The sequence below is a fragment of the Sciurus carolinensis genome, chromosome 2 (genome assembly GCF_902686445.1).
Source record: "Sciurus carolinensis chromosome 2, mSciCar1.2, whole genome shotgun sequence".
Taxonomy (NCBI): Eukaryota; Metazoa; Chordata; class Mammalia; order Rodentia; family Sciuridae; genus Sciurus; species Sciurus carolinensis.
This window is the reverse complement of record NC_062214.1, coordinates 28,838,085-28,858,761: the sequence shown is the minus strand read 5'-3', so window position 1 is coordinate 28,858,761 and position 20,677 is coordinate 28,838,085. Positions and strand designations below refer to the sequence as shown.

At 38.9% G+C, this 20,677-nt stretch overlaps 1 protein-coding gene across 2 annotated transcripts in view; it reads left to right on the top strand.

Moving 5' to 3' along the window:
* Positions 1-2,990: 2,990 nt before the first annotated feature.
* Positions 2,991-20,677, top strand: part of Dnaaf9 (dynein axonemal assembly factor 9) — a 152,795-nt gene continuing 135,108 nt past the window's right edge. Inside the window, exon 1 of one of the 2 annotated variants that reach the window (XM_047542050.1) lies at positions 2,991-3,414. In XM_047542050.1, the coding sequence (XP_047398006.1) occupies positions 3,332-3,414 (83 nt within the window). In that variant the 5' untranslated portion in view covers positions 2,991-3,331. The remainder of the gene's footprint in view (positions 3,415-20,677) is intronic. The other variant, XM_047542048.1, reaches the window with a different exon arrangement.

The window sequence follows — 20,677 nt, the reverse complement described above, 5'->3', positions numbered from 1 at the left end:
TGCATGTAACCAAACCTGTGGGTACTGTGACAATGGACTTCCAGGCAACAGCAGGCAGCAGGAGATCTGCTTGTGGTCTGCAGGTGGTCTGCAGGCTAATAGTGGACAACTGGCAGGTGGACAGTGGGCAGTGGGTGATGGGTAGGTGAGAGGTTGGCTCAGTGGTAAAACATCCCTGGGTTCAATCCCCAGTACCAAAACCAACCAACCAACAAAAACTGGGCTAGTGCTGTAACTCAGTAACTCACCCCTGAGTTCAATCCCCAGTACTGGGGGATGGGTGGGGAGAAAAAAATGAAAAAACAATCCATGGAATGGGAGAAAAATTTCACAAATCATATACCTGATTAGTGACTTGTATCTAGACTATATAAGGAGTTATTAGAACTTAATAATAAAATAACAGATAACCCAGTAAAAATGGACAAAAGATTTGAACAGACATTTCTCCAAAGAAGATAAAAATAGCTGGGTGTGGGGTGCACACCTGTAATTCCAGCAGCTCTGGAGGCAGAGGCAGGAGGATCAAAATTTCAAAACCAGCCTTAGCAAAAGCAAGGCACTAAGCAACTCAGTGAGACCCTATCTCTAAATAAAATACAAAAAAGGGTTGGGGATGTGGCTCATTGGTGGCATGCCCCCAAGTTCAATCTCTGGTACCAATAAATAAGTAAGTAAATAAATAAATAAATAAAAATTTAAAAATTAAAAAAAAATGCTTGGCATCTTTAGTTATCCTGGAAATGGATACCCAAGCCACAGTGAGACACCACTTCTTATACGCTGAGATTACTTCAACCAAAGAGATAATAATAAGTGTTGGGAAATTGTGGAGAAATTTGAACCCTCAGACTTTCCTAGTAGGAACAGAAATGGTGCTCTTCCTTTGGAAAACAGTTTGGAATTCCTCAAAATATTAAACAGTGTTTTCATGTGATCTAACAATCTACTCCTAGGCATATAACCAAGAGCACTGAAAATGTATATCTATGCAAAAATTTATAACAAAATTCATAATAGCATTAGCTAAAAAATAGCAAAAAAAAAAAAAAAAAAAAAAAGTGGAAATAACCCAAATATCCATTAACTGATAAATGGATAAGTACAGTGTGGGGTATTCATAAGATGGAATGTTTTTCAAACATTAAAAGGAAAAGGAAGAAAATTCTGATCCATACTACAACACGGACAAACCTTATCAAAATTATGTTAATTGGAAGAAGCCAGTCACAAAAGACCACATAGTGTATGATTCTGATTTTATTAGGTGCTCATAATAGGTAAATTCAGACAAAGATTGGTGGTTGTCTAGGGCTGGGGTGGTTGGGAAGAAATGGGAAATGAATGCTAATAAGTACAGGGTTTCCTGTTGGGAAGATAAAAATGTTCTAAAAATGGCCCAGCATGGTAGCTCAGACCCGTAATTTCAGCAACTCAGGAGATTGAGACAGGAGATCTAAGATTGGAAATCATCCCTCGCAATTTAGCAAGAACGTCTCAAAATGAAAATGAAAAGGGCTGAGAATGTAACTCAGCGGTAGAGTGCCCCTGGGTTCCATCAATGCGTAGTAACAGGGAGGCGGAGCGAGTTCTAAAAATGATTGTGGCACTTTCAAAAATTGATAACAGCCACCACAGCAAGAATTGGAAAGGTTTTATTTGACAAGTCTCATTAGCTTTTATCACTGCATCTGAAACAAATCCAAACTCATACTTAACTATAAATTGGAGTTGAATCTTGAAAGATTTGCAAACTTCCAACTTGTGAGAAAACAACGAATTGAACTCAATGTGATGCAAAAACAAAACCAAAGCCAAAGACGAATTTCTCATCTGCTTGCAAGGGACACTCTCTGAACAATGCCAGGGCTGTACACAAAAGTTTTGGGAAGTCTGACCTCTAGGGACTGGTGGTCTTCCAAGAAATTGGCACGGTTAGCAAACGACAGACTCAGCCGTTTTAGTGTGGTTACTTAAGCAAGGCTGCTGAGGACGGGCTTTTAGAAGCCCAGTCACTGGTGTGAGTCAATTGCTCATTGGCTAGTGTCTAGAAACCGAGAGTTGTCAATGACTGGTTGATTTTCAGAAGCATGGGACTGTCACTGATTTACTTTCAGAAGCTGTTGAGGACTGGCTGATTTTCAGAAGCTAAACCCCTGGAGTGAGGCTGTCGCTGATTGGCTGATTTTCAGAGCCTGTGTAGCGATGTGACGTTATCTCTAATGGTGGTTACTTGTTCACCATTGGGACTTGAATTAAAAAAGTCTTTCCCTTTCTTGAATATGAAAAACATGTACTTTAAATTTGTACCATTTGGTCTTCCTTTTAGCGAACTACGCAGGAGACGCCACAGGGATTGTCAAGAGCGTTATACACCGAAGGAGAATTTTCAGCCAGTGCTGTCATTTATGTGATTGAAACGCCAATTATGGCGGAAAAATAGCTCTAGCGAATTCCTTTAATAGTAAAAAGATGAACGCAGGGAATTTAAAACATCCATGACGCAGAACGAAATCATTTAGTAGATCCTGTACATACAGAAACCTGGCAACCCTCTCAATAAAATACTTCCCCAATTTTACATAGAAAAGGACTGGGGTTTAGTGGGATTAAGTTTCTGGTCGTTGGCAATGCAGTCGGGAAAGGGTCAAACCAGAATCTGGAGAGTAACGGGCCGAGGTCCTCCAGGAGCCTGAGCCCTTAACGCTCATATCCTGGGCAGGGCTGGGTGCGCACTGCAGATCCGAGGCCTGCTAGGAATCTGCGTGCAGATGTGTGCAGCGCGAGTGCGCAATTGATGAGCAGCAGGTGAGAGACCGCAGCGGCAACACCCGCCTAGGGGACCCGGCGACGAAAGATCAGCGCCAAGAGGTGCCCCAACTCCTGCGACTGCAGCGGAAGGTTTCACTGGAAGGCTGAGCCGGTGGGCGGGGCCGGAGCGAGGCTCCGCCCCCAGGCGCGTCCGTATGCGTGGCTGGGGGGCGCCGGGTAGAGTCCCTCTGGATTATACGGGGTCTGATAACAGGGCAGAGCGGCTGCCGGGTATCTCTCATGCGGGGGCCTCCTGCCCACGACATCCAGCCCGGCCGCCTCGCAGCCTAAATTGGGCGTGGCCCTGCGGCAGTCCACTGGACCCCCATTCCGGGGCAGTCCTGACGCCCCCGGCCGCGCCCCGGTTGCGTCCGCCCCGCCCCTCGACGTGCCCCCGCGCGCCGCACCCCCTCCCACCTGGCACACCCCTGCGCCCCGCCCGGCCGCAGCGGGCCTGGAGCCGCCCGGCGGGCCTTAGCGACCCTCACAGCGGCACGGTTCTCCTCCGCAGCCCGCCGCCATGGACGTATACCCCGTGCACCAGCTGGGGCTGCCCCGCTCACGGTTCCCCGGCAGCTCTGGCCGCGCGTCGCCCTCCGTCAGGTACGCGGGCCCGAGGCCGCAGAGGGGCGGCCGGGCGGGGGATGCGGGATGTCGGGGTCCGGCGACGCCTCCCGCCGCAGGGCGTGGCCCGACATGGCTTCCTGGCGGACGATTCTTTAAAACGGCTCCTGGAGGAACGTTTCGCCAGGAAGGCGCCCTCTGTGGAGTCTCCTTAATGGCTTCGCTGCGGACAACCCTCCAACGGTTCCCTGTGGAGACCCCCCCTATTGTGACATCCTCATCCCGGTAGAACGTTTCCCCCAGGAAAGAGTGCCCTTTGGAGAACCCAAAGTGGCATCTCCGTGGATAACTCACTCGCCTAGGTCACGGAATAGAAATAGCTCTTTCTCTCTCTCTCTCTCTGAAGACCCTCGCTCCTACACACAATAGCTCCCCTGTAATAGAACCCCAAATGGGTTCCGCCCAGAAACCGTTTACCTATAAACCTCCGCTGTTGTAGCTTTCTAGAGCCTTTGCTTGTGACAGCGACTCCCCTAAAGAGCACCCCCGCCCCTTATGTACCTACCGAGAGCATCTCCCTTATTGCGCATTTCCCCACCTCTCCTGCCCCAGCCTGAAGCGGGACACCCCCTCACTCCACGACGGGGAGCTCAGGTTGGAGGGAGATGGAGGTCATTAGGGTCACAGGAGTGGAAATTAACTAGATGGGTAGAGAAAAGAAGGTCCCGAACCCCCCGAAGTCTCTGACGCCAGACCCCGGAGCCTAGAGACAGAGCCTCCGGGTGTCTTGGTATGGCGTGGGGGCTGGTATTGGAGAGGATTCTTCTGCCCCCTTTCTATGTCAAAGGATTCTTTTCCAGTTTCTACTCCGTGTGTCATTGGGGCTGACCTTGATAGTCTGGCCATTGTTCATGACCGGGCTGACATTGGGCTGCCAGCGAAGTGTGGAGGTTGGAATGATGGAGGGGTTGCAGCAGAGACCTTTGAGAGAGAGAGGGAGAACTAGCAATGAGCTTTGGTACTAATAAACTGTCATGAAATTAGATGAGTTTTTTTGTTTGTTTGTTTTTTGTTTTTTTTTTTTTTTGCGTTTTTTCTTTATTCCAGCCACTTAGCAAAGCGAATATGGCATTTTCCCCTTGAAAACGTATTAACTTATGTTAGAATGGTTTTTCCTATATTCTTGTTATGGTACTTAAAGCTTGGTGGTTTTTTTGCTTGCCAATTTTTTTCTTTTTTTGGGGGGTGGGAGTTTCAGGGGAGCTATTGTGTGTAGGAGCGAGGGTCTTCGGAGAGAGAGAGAGACCACCCGCCAAAAAAAGAAAAAACTAGACCAAATTAATGGAAAGGAAGTACTCATTCTTAGAATTCTGTCCCTCTTTTACTTCCTGGCATTCCTTCCCACATCCCAGCAACTAATACATGTTTGTTGAATGATTAAAGGATGGAAGAAGGGGCTAGTTGGTAATGAGATGATGCATTTAGGAGTCCTAATTTACTTCTAATTCAATGTTATGCGAATTTCTTTGCTCTTTAATGAAATTCCTTCTGGGCTTTACAGTTTCGAGTGTTTACTTGATTATGGTAACCATCTCCAATCCATCCCAATATTTCTGCCAGATGGTTTCACTGTTTGAAAGTATTTGAACTTTGTATAGAAATTTAGAACTTGGAGCAGCCATCCGCTAAATCCAGCTCTTTGTAGACTTAGGGGTTTATCCCAGGTCGTCTTGAACTCAGGATTTGTTACTTGAGTTTTTTGAGATTTCTGGGGGATGGGGAATCATTTTTATTGGTAAAAATCCATCTCTAAAGTAATTGCTACCTTCTTGTTTCTAATAGCAGAGCAGCATGCATTTTGGGTTTTTTAGAGATAGTGTTTTATGTTAAAAAGAAGTATGCTGGTTGTCTTTTATTAGTCATACCCAAACTCTGAGTCCTCTATCAAGTGGTTTGAGTGAAACTTGTTAGACTTCAGGTGGGTAGTGAAAGGAACACCAAGGCTTAACTATTCTATACCTTTGGTAAAAGAAATTTGGTGAAGGTTTCCCTCCTTTCCCCACTTGTAGTTGAACTTGCTTTTCTTACATATTCAAGCCCTCCCCACCCTTTTTGGTACTGGGGATTGAATCCAGGGGTGCTTAACCACTGAACCACATCCCCAACCCTTTTTATTTTTAATTTTGAGACAGGGTCTCACTAAGTTGCTGAAGCTGTCCATGAATTTGCTATCTTCCTGCTGTAGCCTCCTGAGTCTCTGGGATTATAGGCATGTGTCACAACACCTAACCTTTCCCTCACTTTTGACACTGAATGTTCCTAGCAGGTTTGGACTCAGCACTTTCCTGTCACCCATATTTGGCTTCTTTGCTGCTCTCTGACTCCTGGGTGATGAGAGGCAGGCCTAACTGGAGAAGTTACATTCCTAAAGGTCCATAGATAACATTTACAAGTGCATGGTTCTCTTCTAGCAAGGGAGTTCATTTTCACAGATAGAGAATGGAGATCAGGAGCTAAAATATTGTTGCTCAGAATTAGAGGTTTCCTTTTAAGGATATGATAGTCATCAGTGCAGTCTATCAGATATTTTTTTGTTTCTGTCTCCTGAGCATGTAGTAGAATTGTACTTGTCTGCCCTTTGAAGTTGGATATGGCCTTGTAAATTGCTTTAGGTCATTGAAATGTATGTAGGAAAAATGGTAGTCATTCATGATAAAAGCATCTAGTGTGTAATTTGTCCCTCTTTTTCCTTCTGTCATGATGACTGTTGCTCAAAATTGTGGTTACTCTATCAGTCTGGGATCAGAGTAAAACGAGTAAGAAAGAGGTGAAATGCCACTGGAATTTTGGAATTATTACTAAAGTATAACCTAGCCTATCTGGACTAGTAGTAAGAAATTGGTGGAAATCTGGCTGAAATATACTTTCCTGCTGCCAAATCTTTTTTTTTTTTTTTTAAAGATTCCTGCTCAGGACTTGTTTAACAATTTAAATTTCACTGCCTCTTTAAGCAAATAATCCAACGTATACCATGTTAGGCACCATGGATGCAGATAAATAAGGCAGTCCCCTGTCTACAAAGAACTCTTTTATAAGTAGAAATAGACAAATACAGCAAAAAATCATAAAGAGTGATGAGAAATAAATACTGAGGAAGAAATAGGACTGAAGGAACAATAATGCAAGAAGGCGTAGCTGGGTTTAATTTTAGATGTTGGAAGAAGGTAGCTGGTATTTACTGATAGTGGAAACACTGGTAGAAGAGCAGGTTTGTGGAGAAAATAGAGTTTAGTTTTGGCCATGTTCATTTTGAATTGCCTAATAGATATCTAATTGAAGATACTAAATAGGCAGTGGACTGTATTAGTCTGCAGTTCAAGAGTGATATTGGAACTATGGAAATACTGTCCATATGCTGATGGCTTGCATGTTTTTATTTAAAACCTGGAGACTAGGGCTGGGGTTGTGACTCAGTGGTAGAGCGCTTGCTTAGCATGAGTGAAGCCCTGGGTTCAATCCTCAGCACATCATAACAATAAAATAAAGGTACTGTATCCACCTACAACTAAAAACAAAACAAAAATAAGTAAATATAGCCAGGAGACTAAATAGAGATCCAGGGAGTGAGTACATATAGAGGAGTAATAACTAAGCCCTGGGATAATGCCTGTGTAAAGTAAGAGTGAAAAAAGTTCCAGAAAGGACAGTTTAACATTGTTTTACAAATTCTGAGGAAGAATGGTTTTCTACCACTGAGAATCAAGAACAGAATCAAGTAGTAGAATCAAAAGTTGAATGATACTGTTAATAATCTGATGATAACTAAGAATAAATTATTAGGCTTGATAATGTGGAGGTCATTGGTGACCTTGACAAGAACAGTTTTGGTACTGTGGGTTCAAGAGAAAATGAGAATCGAAGACAGTGGGTATACATAGTCATAGTGACATTCTTGTGTGTGTGTATGAATATGTAATAACAAATCCTACCATTATATACGATTATAATGTGCCAATAAAATATGGGAAAAAAGTATTGTTGTAAGGGAAAGCCAAAGAATAGAACTATAATTGGAAGGTCATGAGGTATTATGCACTTTTTAGCCAGGTGTAGTGGCACACACCTACAATCCTAGCAACTCAGGAGGCTGAGGTAAGAGAATTGCAAGTTTGTGGTCAGCCTCAACAATTTGATTATGCCGTAAGCAACTTAGCAAGACCATATCTCAAAAAATGAAAAGGACTGGGATTGTAACTCAGTGGTAAAGCACCCCTGGGTTCAATCCCTGATACCAATTAAAAAAAAATCTCTTGTTTTTAGGTGGACAGACATCATTGCTTATATGTAAATTACTGGGAATAGTGCAATAAGGAAGAGAAATTGATTAAATATAAAGAAGGGACACTTGGAGGTTTGAAATCCTTGAATAGATAAGAGGAAATGGTAACTAGTACACAAATGAATATGTTGACCTGAAACTAGATAAGGGCAATGTGGACAGTTCATTGGTAGCAGATTTTATGGACTCAAGTACTGTTGTGTTGGTAGTTTGGTGGTGGGAATAAATCAAGTTCTTTTCCAATTATATCTATATTCTCAGATAAATAAGAAAGGTCTTCAGCTAAAAGTGAAGAGTGGAAAAGTGTTAGAAGTTCAAGGAAAAAGAAGTGTAAAGTTCATCTAGGGAAGTGGGCAAGAATGAGTAGAGTAAGGAAGTACTTTAGGATTGACTGGCAGCACCAAGTGCTCATTTGGGGTTTGTGGTCATAATTTTTTTGTAGTATTTGAAATTGAACCCAGAGGTGTTCTACCACTGAGCTATATCCTGTTCTTTGCTGTGATAAACTTAAGGCTAGGTGTGATGGCATGTACCTGTAACCCCGGCAACTTGAGACTGAGGCAGGAGGGTTGGAAGTTTGAGGCCAGCCTCAGCAACTTGGTGAGGCCCTTTCTCAAAATAAAAAACAAAAGGACTGGGGATGTATGTAGCTCAGTGGTAAACTACCCCTAAGCTCAACCCCCTGTACCCCTCAAAAAGAATTAAGATGAGACCCAGTTAACACAATTGCATGGTTTCCCTACAACTGTGTTGAACTGCTTGGATGTGGGTGGTATGAGAGGGAGTGGCAGAAGACTAGAACAACACCATTGCAAAGAGAGGGTCAAGAAACTGAGAGGTGAAGACAACAGTGCGTATTGAGATTATCATGAATTAGGGTAGAATTAGCAATAGCATAGCACAAGAGAATGATTGAGAGGCTGAAATCTTTAGGGAGTGAGGAGGACTAAATGACCAGGGACCTGTAAATGTGTGCAACAAGGACAGATAGTGGGTGGTCATCATTGAGAGCACAAAGAATTCATCCCAAAATAAAATTTCTCAGAATCAAAGGAACTCAGTTTTTATATTAAAAAGACTTGCCAAGAATCCAGCACAATATTCATGCCAGTTGAGGGTGTAGCTCAGTGTAGAGCACTTGTCTGACGTGTGAGACCCTGGATTCCATTACTAGCACTGGAAAAGAAAAAAAAATATCCATATGAAGGCACAGCACTAGGAAATCTTCGAGCACTCTTAAAGCCTGAGAACATCTATAAATTGCATATATAGGGTTCTAGCAGGATTGGAGGCTAGAAAATAATGGAGCAAACAGTACCTTCTGAAGGAAAATGGATTCCCACCCAGAATTCTGAATCCAGCCAAACTCTCAGGTGTGAGTAAAGGATCAAGACATTCACACATGCAAGGTCTTAAAATTTGACATCCCATGCACATTTTATGAAGAAAGTGCTGGATGATATACTCTGGCAAAATGGTCTGTAATCAGGGGTCCCTATACTGAGTTTCTTTCTACTGGGTACAGATGGGATTCCTTCCTTATCAAGGGACTCACAGGAAGGACATTCTTTGTTACCCCTGGAAATTACCAAAAGGGATGAGATCATTTTTAATTGCCATTTCCCACTTTGCCTCCACTAGTACTTAGATCAGTGTCTGGCACATAATCTCTGCTCGCTAAATATCAACTGCTTTTGACAGCTAGTATGAAACACTGCTTGTGCTAATTATTTATTGAGTGAACAGAGAATAATTGGGGTGAAGCAGCGGGTTATGTTAAATTTCATGGGTGTTTAGAGAATGAAGAGTCATACTTGTGACCTAGGTGTTGAGAAAATGATTCATAAAAGTGATGTTTTACTGAAAACTTTAATTAAAACCTCACAGAGGTCAGTTATCTCTTTAGGTGATGTTCATTGGCCAGTTGTCAATATACTTTTTGGGTTTGCAGATTTACAGAAGTAATAAATATAGTACAGATGATATCTGCCTTAAGAAAACAAAATGCAAAATGAAAGCAGGATGGTGCCCTTGGATGTCTGAAAATGTGAAGTTTCAGCCTGTAAAATACTTGCTTGGATGCTGACCAGGGAGCTTGATGTGCTTACTATAGAAGCAAAAGGGTATGCTTAGTTATACTTTTATGGCTTTATTTCTGCCCCAGAGATAGAGGCCTTGCTATTTACTTTTTCACTTGTGTCTAGGATGATAGCACATTGTGACTCCTATCTGGTGATCATTATGGCATTAGTAGGATACAATATCTTGACAATGTTTCCTACCTCTGGGGCTCTTCTTTCATGTCTTAGCATTTGGAGAAGGGGGAGTGAATGATGAGAGATGTCTTGCCTTGTGTGTTACACTGCTTAAATTACTGTTTCCCTTCCAAGATTTAAAAAAAATAAAGAGAAAAGGAAAAGTAGGGTTTACAACTTGGGTACTTAAACTGATATCTGTGATTTTTGAGTCCTAGTTTGAAGAAAAGTAGTTCATTTGGCATGCTTTTTGGTTTTAAGTAATTTTAGATTTATAGATGAGTTGCAGATATGGTGTAGAGTATTCCTATGTCCCCCTTTTATGCAGTTTTTCCCTTTTTTTTTTTGTTACCAAGGATTAAACTTGGGGGCATGCACTTAACCACTGAGCCACATCCCCAGTCCTTTTTTGTGTTTCGTGTAAAGACAGAGTCTCCCTGAGTTGCTGAAGACCTTACTAAGTTGCTGAGGCTGGCTTTGAACCTGTGATCCTCCTGCTCAGCCTCCTGAGCCACTGGGATTACAGGTGTGCACCACCGTGCCTGGCTAATGCAGCTTTCTCTAAGGATAATGTTTTACATATAACCATAGTGTATATCTCAAAACTAAGAAATTGATACTGGTATAATACTTTAGTTTACTTAGTAAACTTTAGTTTAACTTGGACTCCAGACTTTATTTGAATTTCCCCAGTTTTCCTACATGTTCTTTTTCTATTCCAGGATCTACTCTAGGATTCCACACTGCATTTTTATTTGGTATGCTTTTAATAGTCAAAGAAGTGAGGGAAAGTAATTGTGAATGCTTTCTGAATGAAGATTTGTGAAACTGACTTTACAAAGGGCAGATTGTGTGAGGAAATACTCATAGAAAGCAGGAGAAAAGGAAGAAAATGGAAAATAAGGTGTCATAAAACTGGAATGTAGTCAATAGACTTCTAGATAATGTTTTCCTATATGGTGGTTAACATTTTCTGAAGTTCTTGAAGTTTGTAGAGTATCTTCCTACCTCCCTCAGTGCTCTACTGAACTAAATCCCCAATCTCCCTTCCTCAATTTTTTTTTAATTTTTATTTTGAGATAGAACCTCTCGTACATAGTGGAGGCTTGCTTCAAACTTGTGTTCTTCTTGTGTCAGCCTTTCAAATTTTTGAGATTACAGGCATGTGCTGCCACTGTGCTTAGCTCTAGTTTTTAGAGTATTTTATGAATACCAATTTAGGAAATATGTATAGACATGAATTGTGATTAGGCATGAGTTTTAACTTTAACATAAGGTGGTCTATCAATTAGGAACTACATCTGGCAACTGGTAAAAGAGGCCTGGCAAAAATGACTTAACTTTGGAGTTTATTGTCTCATGTGAAAGAGTTATATCTAGAAAAAGGTAGGCTAGTTCTGGTATAAAATCATCAAGGAACCAGGCCTTTTCCATGTTTGTATCAGGCCTTTTCCATGTTTGTATTTTGTTATCTTTAGCAAGTGACTTTTATCTTTATCATAGCCCCATGGTCACAAAATGGTTGCAGGATCTCTCCAGTGCCTTTATGTCTGTCAGGCATGAAGGTAAGGAAAGGAGTATCTTTCTAGTCAACTCAGTGCCCTCCACTTTTTTTTTTCCATACTGGGTGTTGAATCCAGGGCCTTGTACATGCAAGATAAATACACTGCCACTGAGATATAGTCCCAGCCCTTGTATTTTGAGACAGGGTCTCACTAAGTTGTCCAGGCAAATCTTAAACTTGTAGTCCCCATGCCTCAACTTCCCAAATCAGTTCCCCCAGTTTTTAAAAATTTTATCTTTTCTGTATTTTCCACAATTTATTATAATTATACATGACAGTAGAATACATTTATTGGGGCCTTATAGTTGTACATAATGTTGGGATTTGTTGTTACACATTCCTGCGTGCACACAATATAACAATATAATTTGACCATTTGTCATTTCCTAGTATTTCCCCTTTTCCTCCCCCTCTCTCCCACTGGTCCCTTTCCTCTACTCTACTGATCTCCCATTGATTTTCATGAGCTAACCCCCACACACTTTTCTTCTCCTTTTTTCTCTCTAGCTTCCACAGATAAGATCACATATACCACCCTTGACTTTCTGAGTTTGGCTTATTTCACCTAATGTAATGTTGTCAAGTTCCATCCATTTCCCTGCAAATAACATAATTTTGTTCTTCTTTATGGTGGAATAAAACTCTATTGTGTATATGTACCACATTTTCTTTATCCATTGATCGCTGGCACCTAGGCTGGTTCCATAGTTTGGCCTTTGTGAATTGTGCTGCTATAAATACAGAAATCTACGTATCACTGAATATGATGACTTTAATTCTTTAGGTTAAATACTGAGGAGTGGTCTAGGTGGGTCATATGGTGGCTCCATGCCTAGTCTTTTGAAGAACCTCCAGGCTAATTTTCAAAGTGGTACTAATTACTGTCCTACCAACACTGTAAAAGTGTTCCTTTTTCTTCACATTCTCTTCAGAATTTCTTATTGTTTGTATTCTTGGTGACTGCTATTCAGTCAGTACCCTTTAAAGAACTTCCCCAGAAACTTTCACTTGATGACTTCTTCTTCATAAGTCTTCATTGGTCAGCTCTAGAAGCAAAGAAGCTGTGCTTATTTCCCAAATAAAATCAGGGTACTACTAGTTTTTTAAAAAAAGGAGATTGGAAATAGCTTAGATACCTCCCTTTCTACCACAGGGAGGTAGCTTTGTGGAGTGAGTTGTATTGCCTCGTATTAGAAATGGCTCTGGTGAGCTGCACCACAAGTGCTGGGAACAAAAGTCATTAACTACTTAAATGATGCCAACTTCAATCATATCATATGTGTGTTTATATCCCTTCATTATGAGTCACTTTATGGTTAGTGGTTATGTATTGGCAGCCACATTGACTTTGCTTTTTCCATTGCAGGTATTTCTTTAGCAAAAACATCAGTGAGAGATGACATTTATTGCCTTACCACACATCTTCTCTCTGCCTTTCTTCCAAGTCTCTCATTTTGCAAAGGGAAGTAAGTGCTACTTTAGTGAAGGGTCAGATTCCTTTTCTTTCTTTCTCTTTTTTCTTTTTTTGTGGTACTGGGGATATAGGGCTTTGTACTTAAGTACTCATCCATTTAGCCATATTCCCAACCCTTTCTTTTTTTTTTTTTTTTCTTTTGAGACAGGGTCTTGCTGAGTTGTTCAGGCTAGCCTGGAACTTCTGATCTTCCTGGCTCAGCCTCCAGTGAGCTCATTTTAATCACTACCTGAAGTCCAGATTAATATTGACTTGGTTTTTTTTTACAACTGCTGTTGATTTATTCCCCCAACATTTTATTATGAAAAATTTCAAAAGACCAGAAAAGTTGAAAGAATTGTTCAGTGAACATTTATGTATATCCATATCTAGGTTCTATACTTAATATATTTGTTCTGTTTACCTATCATATATTCATCCTTCTTTTCATCCTTCCCGTTTTTTTAATACTTTTGAAAGTAAGTAATAGATATCAGTGTGCTTCAGTCCTAAACATGTCTTGAGATTGATTTTGTATTTAGAAGAATATTTTGCTGGGCATAGTGATGCATGCTTCTAGTCCCAGTGATTCAGGAGGCTGAGACAGGAGGATTGCAAGTTTGAGGCCAGCCTCTGCAATTTAGCAAGACCCTGTCCCAAAATGAAAAATAAAAGTACTGGGGAAGTAGCTCAGTGGTATAGTAGTCCTGGGTTCAATCCCCAGTATAAAAACAAAATGAAAAATGAAGAATGTTTTGTTTTACAAAGGACAAAAACTTGATTCAAAGGATTTAAGTAAAAAAGGTAATTTGTTGGTTTACTTGGCTGGAAGGACTGTGGAGACTTAGACTGACAGGAGGAGCTGAGCTGCAAGGAACTAGGGCTTATGCATTAGAACCAAGACACTGCTATCAGGATGGTTTGCTTTATAGTCCAGACTGCCTTTTGTTTCCTGTTCTCACTAACTTTCTGCATTTTTTTCCTATCAACATGCCTTACCCAAGGCAGGATAGATGACTATTGTAACCCCAAACCACATTCTTCCTGCATCATGACCCTGGAGGCCATTTCTCTTCTAGCACTAAAACGTCCATTGAAAGGACTCCATTCGACCTGTCTTGCCCTGGGTTATTCATGATGAGATGCTGTGGCCAGGAACAAGCAGAGTATGTTACCCAGCAGGGCCGGGATAGAGATGGAAAACATACTGAGTGAAGTGTATGTCTGAGAAAACTTCCCATTCATTCTTTAAGCCTTTCATAATCCTGGTGCTTGATTAGGAAAGGAGAACTACAAGTGTAAAAATCCTAAACAAAACAGTAGTATATTGAGTCTAGAAGTATAATAAAACACAATACTTACTTCAAGTGCATGTAGGTTTTGTCCCAGAAATGCAAGATGCAAGAACTGTTCATTACTAAGGTATCTATTAATGAAATTATCAGATAAGTAGTAGTAAAAGATCCCCCCCCACAGAAAAAAACAGCTGCTTAAAATTTAACACTCATTTCTGATTTAAACCAGCTAACATGATAAGGTTCTAGTCAATATGAGGTAAGCCAAAAAAATAATCATCTGATATGTGGAACATTGCAATGGATTTTTTTTTTTTTTTAAAGTGGTGATGGGCATGGAATCCATGCTTCCACTGAGCCACATCCCCAGCTCTGCAGTGGACTCTTAATTGGTCTTCCAGGTTCAATTATTACCTCTCCAGTTTGCTGTCAGAACAGCAAATAGAGTGATCTTATTAAAATGACTTTCATATTAGTCATTCCTCTTTTCAAAGTACTTTTAGTAGAAGTTCAAATCATCATCTAAAAGACTTTAATCTGTCCTCCTCCAAAGTAATCTCCTACTGTTCTCTTCTTCACTCTGTTCCATCCACATGGATTTCAGGGACACTGCCCTGAAGGGCCTTTACACTTGATGCATAACTGTGATTTTGCTTCTAGTTTTTAAGTAAAGGTACTCTTGGTGAGTTCTTTCCTGACATTTCTATTTAAAACTGTAATCTACTCTCCTCCTAAACCTCAAAATCTCCTACTTATCACTGTATGACAAATGTATTTTACTTATTTTCTCTCTTTCCTTCTGCATTGAAATGGAAGTTCTGAGGTTTTTGTCCGAGGGATTTTTGCCCTTTCTTTCATTGCTAAATCTCTAATGCTCTGAACAGTACCAGGCACACAGTAGGTGCTCAGTAAAACTTAGTGAGTTATGATTTGGGATAAAATCTGTAAATATTTGAAAGGAAGAGATAAAACTGCTAATTTACTACTTGGAAAAATTATGATGACAAATCTATTAAAACTAGTTTAGCAAATGTAAACTCTGAAAGATGTAATGGATTCAAGATTACATTGAAAATGGGAACAAAAAATTATAAGATCTATAGGAATCAATCTAATAAGAATATGGAAGACCATATTTTATAAATGAAAATATAAAATTGAAAGTATGAAACAGAATAGGAGGGAGAAATGTTTCTGAGTGGAGAGCTCAGTACTATCCATACTCAATATGATTTTAATATGAATTCTCAACAGGCTTTTATGGAATTTGACAAGCTGTTTTTATATTTCATCTTGAAAGGAAAATGTTAAGTAACACTCCTCTGTAGGGTCTTTTGCGCTGGACTTTATACAAAGGTACTCTTGTTGAGGCCTTCCCTGATTTTTCTCCTCCTAGAACTCACAACTATGAAATCTTTGAAGCAATAATAGGATTTGTCCTATCAATTATAAAAATAATCTATATACTAGAAAGTTGAAGTACTAGCATATTTTAAAAGCTCTGATTATTTTTTAAAGGGTAATATTTCTGGATCAAGTAGAGACCCAAGTATTAGATCCAGCTACATAGGGCATATGTAGCTGGGTATGCATATGCTACAGGTGGTATTCTACATCAGAGGACTAAAAGGATCAACATATGGTCTTGAAACATTCACTTATATTTTGGGGAACAAAGTATAGTTAGATTTTTGCTCCACAAAAGTAAAATATTTCAGAGCTAAAAAAAAAAATTAAAACCCACAAATGAAATGCTGCACTTTAATAATTTATGATGCTGAGTGGAGAAAGCACAAAAGGAAAACAGAAGCTCCTTAAGTTTAAAAGTAAAGGTAGATTTAATTTTATAACTTTGACATGAAGGTGTATAGAATTGAGGAAAGTATTTGCAACATATGGTCAAAGTACAACTTTTTTTAATATGATGAAGTATATAATGACTTAATAGAAAGTGGGCAAAGAACATGAATATGTACTCATAGAAAAAGAAATGTTGATAATCAGTAAACATTTCTGTAGTGATTAGGGAAATTATAACAGTGCAATTAATGCACTGTATTAGCATTAATTGGAGAGTGACACATGGTTTAGAAAATTGTGGGAAAACAAGTACTGTGGTATCTTGTAGATGAATGATTTAGAAGAATAATGTGGCAAAATCTATCAAAATTTAAAATGCAGGTAACCTCTTAACTTTGCAGTGCTACTTTTAGATCTCTACAGAAACTTGTCCTTGTGCTAAAGATGAATATATAAGGTTGCTCAATAAAGCATTGTTTGCAGTAGGAAAATAAAATAAAAACCTGGAATATTGAATCAATATCCAGTTAAATAAAACAAAAGATAAAGTATATAGCAGGGTTTTTTTGTTGTTGGGGTTTTTTTTGGTTTGTTTTTCTGACAGTACAAGAATTGAACCTAGAGGCATTTTAGCACTGAGCTACACTACACTCCTAGTGCTTTTTAAATTTTTAGTTTTTATTTTGAGGCAGGGTCTTGCTAAGTTGACCAGGCTGCCTTTGAACTTGAAATTTTCCTGTTTCAATCTCCTCAGTTGCTGGTATTACAGGCAAGTGTCACCAAGCCCAGCTAGTATACCGCATTCCTTAGAGTAAGGTTTAGCAAGCTCTGAAAGAAAATGAATGCCAACCATATTTGAAGATGAAATAAAAAAAAACCTTCTATAATAGACAAAAGTTAAAAAGAATTCACAACTAGAAAGCCTGTACTACAGAACATTCTCAGCAAAATATTCTGTGAAGATGAAAACAAAAAAAAAGTGAAAACCAGCAAAGGGAGGAACTACACTAAAAGAATAGTCAATCAAAGAAACTAATTCAAATTAATAATCATAAGTAAGCCAAAATGACTGGGAATACACATCATTCCTCAAAAATAACCTTGAACGTTAATGGCCTAAACTCATTAATCAAAAGACATAGACTGGTAGATTGGATTAAAAAACAAGACTCAACAATATGCTGCCTCCAAGAGACTCACCTCATAGACAAAGACATCCATAGACTGAAGGTTACAGGATGGAAAAAAACATCAATCACTCACATGGACTGCATAAACAAGCAGGGGTTTCCATCCTCATATCAGATAAAGTGGACTTCGAGCCAAAGTTAATCAGAAGGGACAAAGAAGGACATTTCAGAGACTGGGGTTGTGGCTCGATGGTAGAGTGCTTGCTTAGTGCATGTGAGGCACTGGTTCAAACCTCAGTACCACATTAAAAAATTAATAATAAATAAACGAATAAAATAATTTTAAAAAAGAAAGACATTTCATACTGCATAAAAGAATTATACATCAACAAGACATAACAATTATAAATATGCCCCAAACAATGGAGCATCTGCATACATTAAACAAACCCTTCTCAATTTCAAGAATCAAATAGACCACAACACAGTAATATTGGGTGACTTTAATACACCTCTCTCACCACTGGATAGATCCTCCAAACAAAAACTAAACAAAGAAACTATAGAACTAAATAATACAATCAATAATTTAGACTTGACAGACATTTATAGAACATATCATTTATCAATGAGTAAAAAACTTTCTTCTCAGCAGCACATGATCCTTCTCTGAAATAGATCATGTTTTATGCCACAAAGCAACTCTTAGAAAATATGAAAAAATAGAGTTAATACCTTGTATTCTATCAGATCATATGGAAAGGAATTAGAAATCAAGGTTAAAATAAAAAATAGAAGCTACTTTAACACCTGGAGACTAAATAATACACTATTGAATGACAGATGAATAACAGAAGATATCAGGGGTGAAATAAAATACAGGTAAGTGAGAATAGTGATACAACATATCAGAATCTCTGGGATACTATGAAGGCCGTTCTTAGAGGTAAGTTCATTGCATTGAACTCACTAACAGGATAAAAAAGTCAACAAAGAAATGACATAACATTACATCTCAAAGCCTTAGCAAAAAAAGAGCAAATCAACTCCAAAAGCAGTAGAAGACAGGAAATAATTAAATCAGAGCTGAAATCAGTGAAACTGAAACAGTTCAAAAAATTGACAAAACAAAGTGTTCGTTTGTTGAAAATATAAAATTGATAAATTCTTAGCCACGCTAATGCAGAGAGAGAAAAAACTCAAATTATTAAAATACATGATGAAAAAGGAAATATCACAATGAACACTACTGAAATATGAAGATAATAAGAAACTATTTTAAAAATTTCTACTCCAATAAAAGAAAATCTTGAAGACATTGGCAAATTTCTAGAGACATATGACCTACCCAAACTGATTCAGGAGGACATACACAATTTAAACAGATCAACTTCAAGCATTGAAATAGAAGCCTACCAATTAAGAAAAGCCCAGGACCAGACATATTCTCAGCTGACTTCTACAGGATCTTCAAAGAAGAATTAACACCAATACTCCTCAAATTATCCCAAGAAATAGAAAAGGAAGGAACCCTTCCAAACTCATTCTATAAAACTTGTATCACCCTGATGCCAAAACTAGACACAAAGACACATCAAGGAAAGAAAACTTCAGACCAGTATACCTGATGAACATAGATGCAAAAATTCTCATTAAAATTCTGACAAATCACATACAAAAACATATTAAAAAGATAGTGCATCATGATCAAGTGGGGGGTTCATCCCAGGGATGCAAGGTTGGTTCAACATAGAAATCAATAAATATAATACATCAGTAGACTTAAAGACATGATCATATGATCATTTCAGTAGATGCAGAAAAAGCAAAATACAGCACCTCTTCATTTTCAAAATACTAGAAAAATCAGGAATAGTAGAAACATACCTTGTGAAAGTTATCTGTCCTAAACCCAAGGCCAACATCATTCTAAATGGAGAAAAACTTGAAAGCATTCCCTCTTAGAACTGGAACAAAACAGGGATGCCCTCTTTCACCACTTCAGTTCAACATTGTCATTGAAACTCTCTCCAGAGCAATTAGACAAAAGAAATTAAAGGGATATGAATAGGAAAAGAAGAACTCAAACTATTCCTATTTGCCAACAACATATATATTTAGAAGACCCAAAAAATTCTACCAGAAAACTTCTGCAACTAATAAGTGAATTTATCAAAGTAGGATATAAAATTAACACCCACAGATCAAGCACATTCCTGTATATCAGTGATGAATACATTGAAAAAGAAATTAGGAAAACTATCCCATTCACAGTAGCCTCAAAAAAAAAAAAAAAAAAAAAACAACTTGGATATCAATCTAAAAAAAGAGGTGAAAGACATCTACAATGAAAACTACAGAACACTAAAGAAAGAATTGAAGAAGACCTTAGAAGATGGAAAGATCTCTCATGCTCTTGGATAGGCAGAATTAATATCGTCAAACTGGCCATAGTACCAAAAGTGTTATACAGATTCAATGCAAATCCTATCAAAATCCCAATGGCATTCTTCATAGAAACAGACAAAGCAACCATGAAATTCATTTGGGAAAAATAAGAGACCCAGAATAGTCAAAACAATTCTTAGCAAGAAGAGTGAAGCAGGAGACATCACACTACCAGAACTTAAACTACACTACAGAGCAATAGTAACAAAAACGGCATGGTATTGGCACCAAAACTTAGACACATACACCAGTGGTACAGAATAGAAGACACAGAGACAAACCCACATAAATACAGTCATCTCATACTAGAGAAAAGTGCCAAAAGCATCCATTGGGGATAAGATAGCCTCTTCAACATATGGTGCTAGGAAAACTAGAAATTCATATGTAACAAAATGAAATTAAACCCCTATCTCTCACCTTGCACAAAACTCAAAGTGGATCAAAGACTTTGGCACTAGAACAGACCTTGTGCCTAATAGAAGAAAAAGTAGTCCCAGATCTCCACCATATCAGCTTAGGACCTGAGTTCCTTAACAAGACTCCTAAAGTTCAAGAAGTAAAATTTAAAAAATCAATAAATGGAATGGAATCAAATTTAAAAAGCTTCTTCACAGCAAAGGAAACAAATTTTTGACGAGAGAGCCTACAAAATGGGAGAAAATCTTTACCACAAGCACCTCAGATAGAGCATTAATCTCCAGAATATATAAAGAACTCAAAAAATTTAACACCAAAGAAACAAATAGCCCAATCAATAAATTGGCAAAGGAACTGAAAAGACACTTCACAAAAGAAGAACTATGAATGGTCAAAAAATATATGAAAAAATTTTCAACATCTCTAGAAATTATAGAAATGCAAATTAAAGCTACGCTGAAATTTCATCTTACTCCAATCAGAATGGCGATTTGTCAAGAGTACAAGGAACAGGCCTGGGACTCTAGCTCAGTGGTAGAGCGCTTGCCTAGCACATATGAGGCTCTGAGTTCAGTCCTCAGCACCACATAAAAATAAA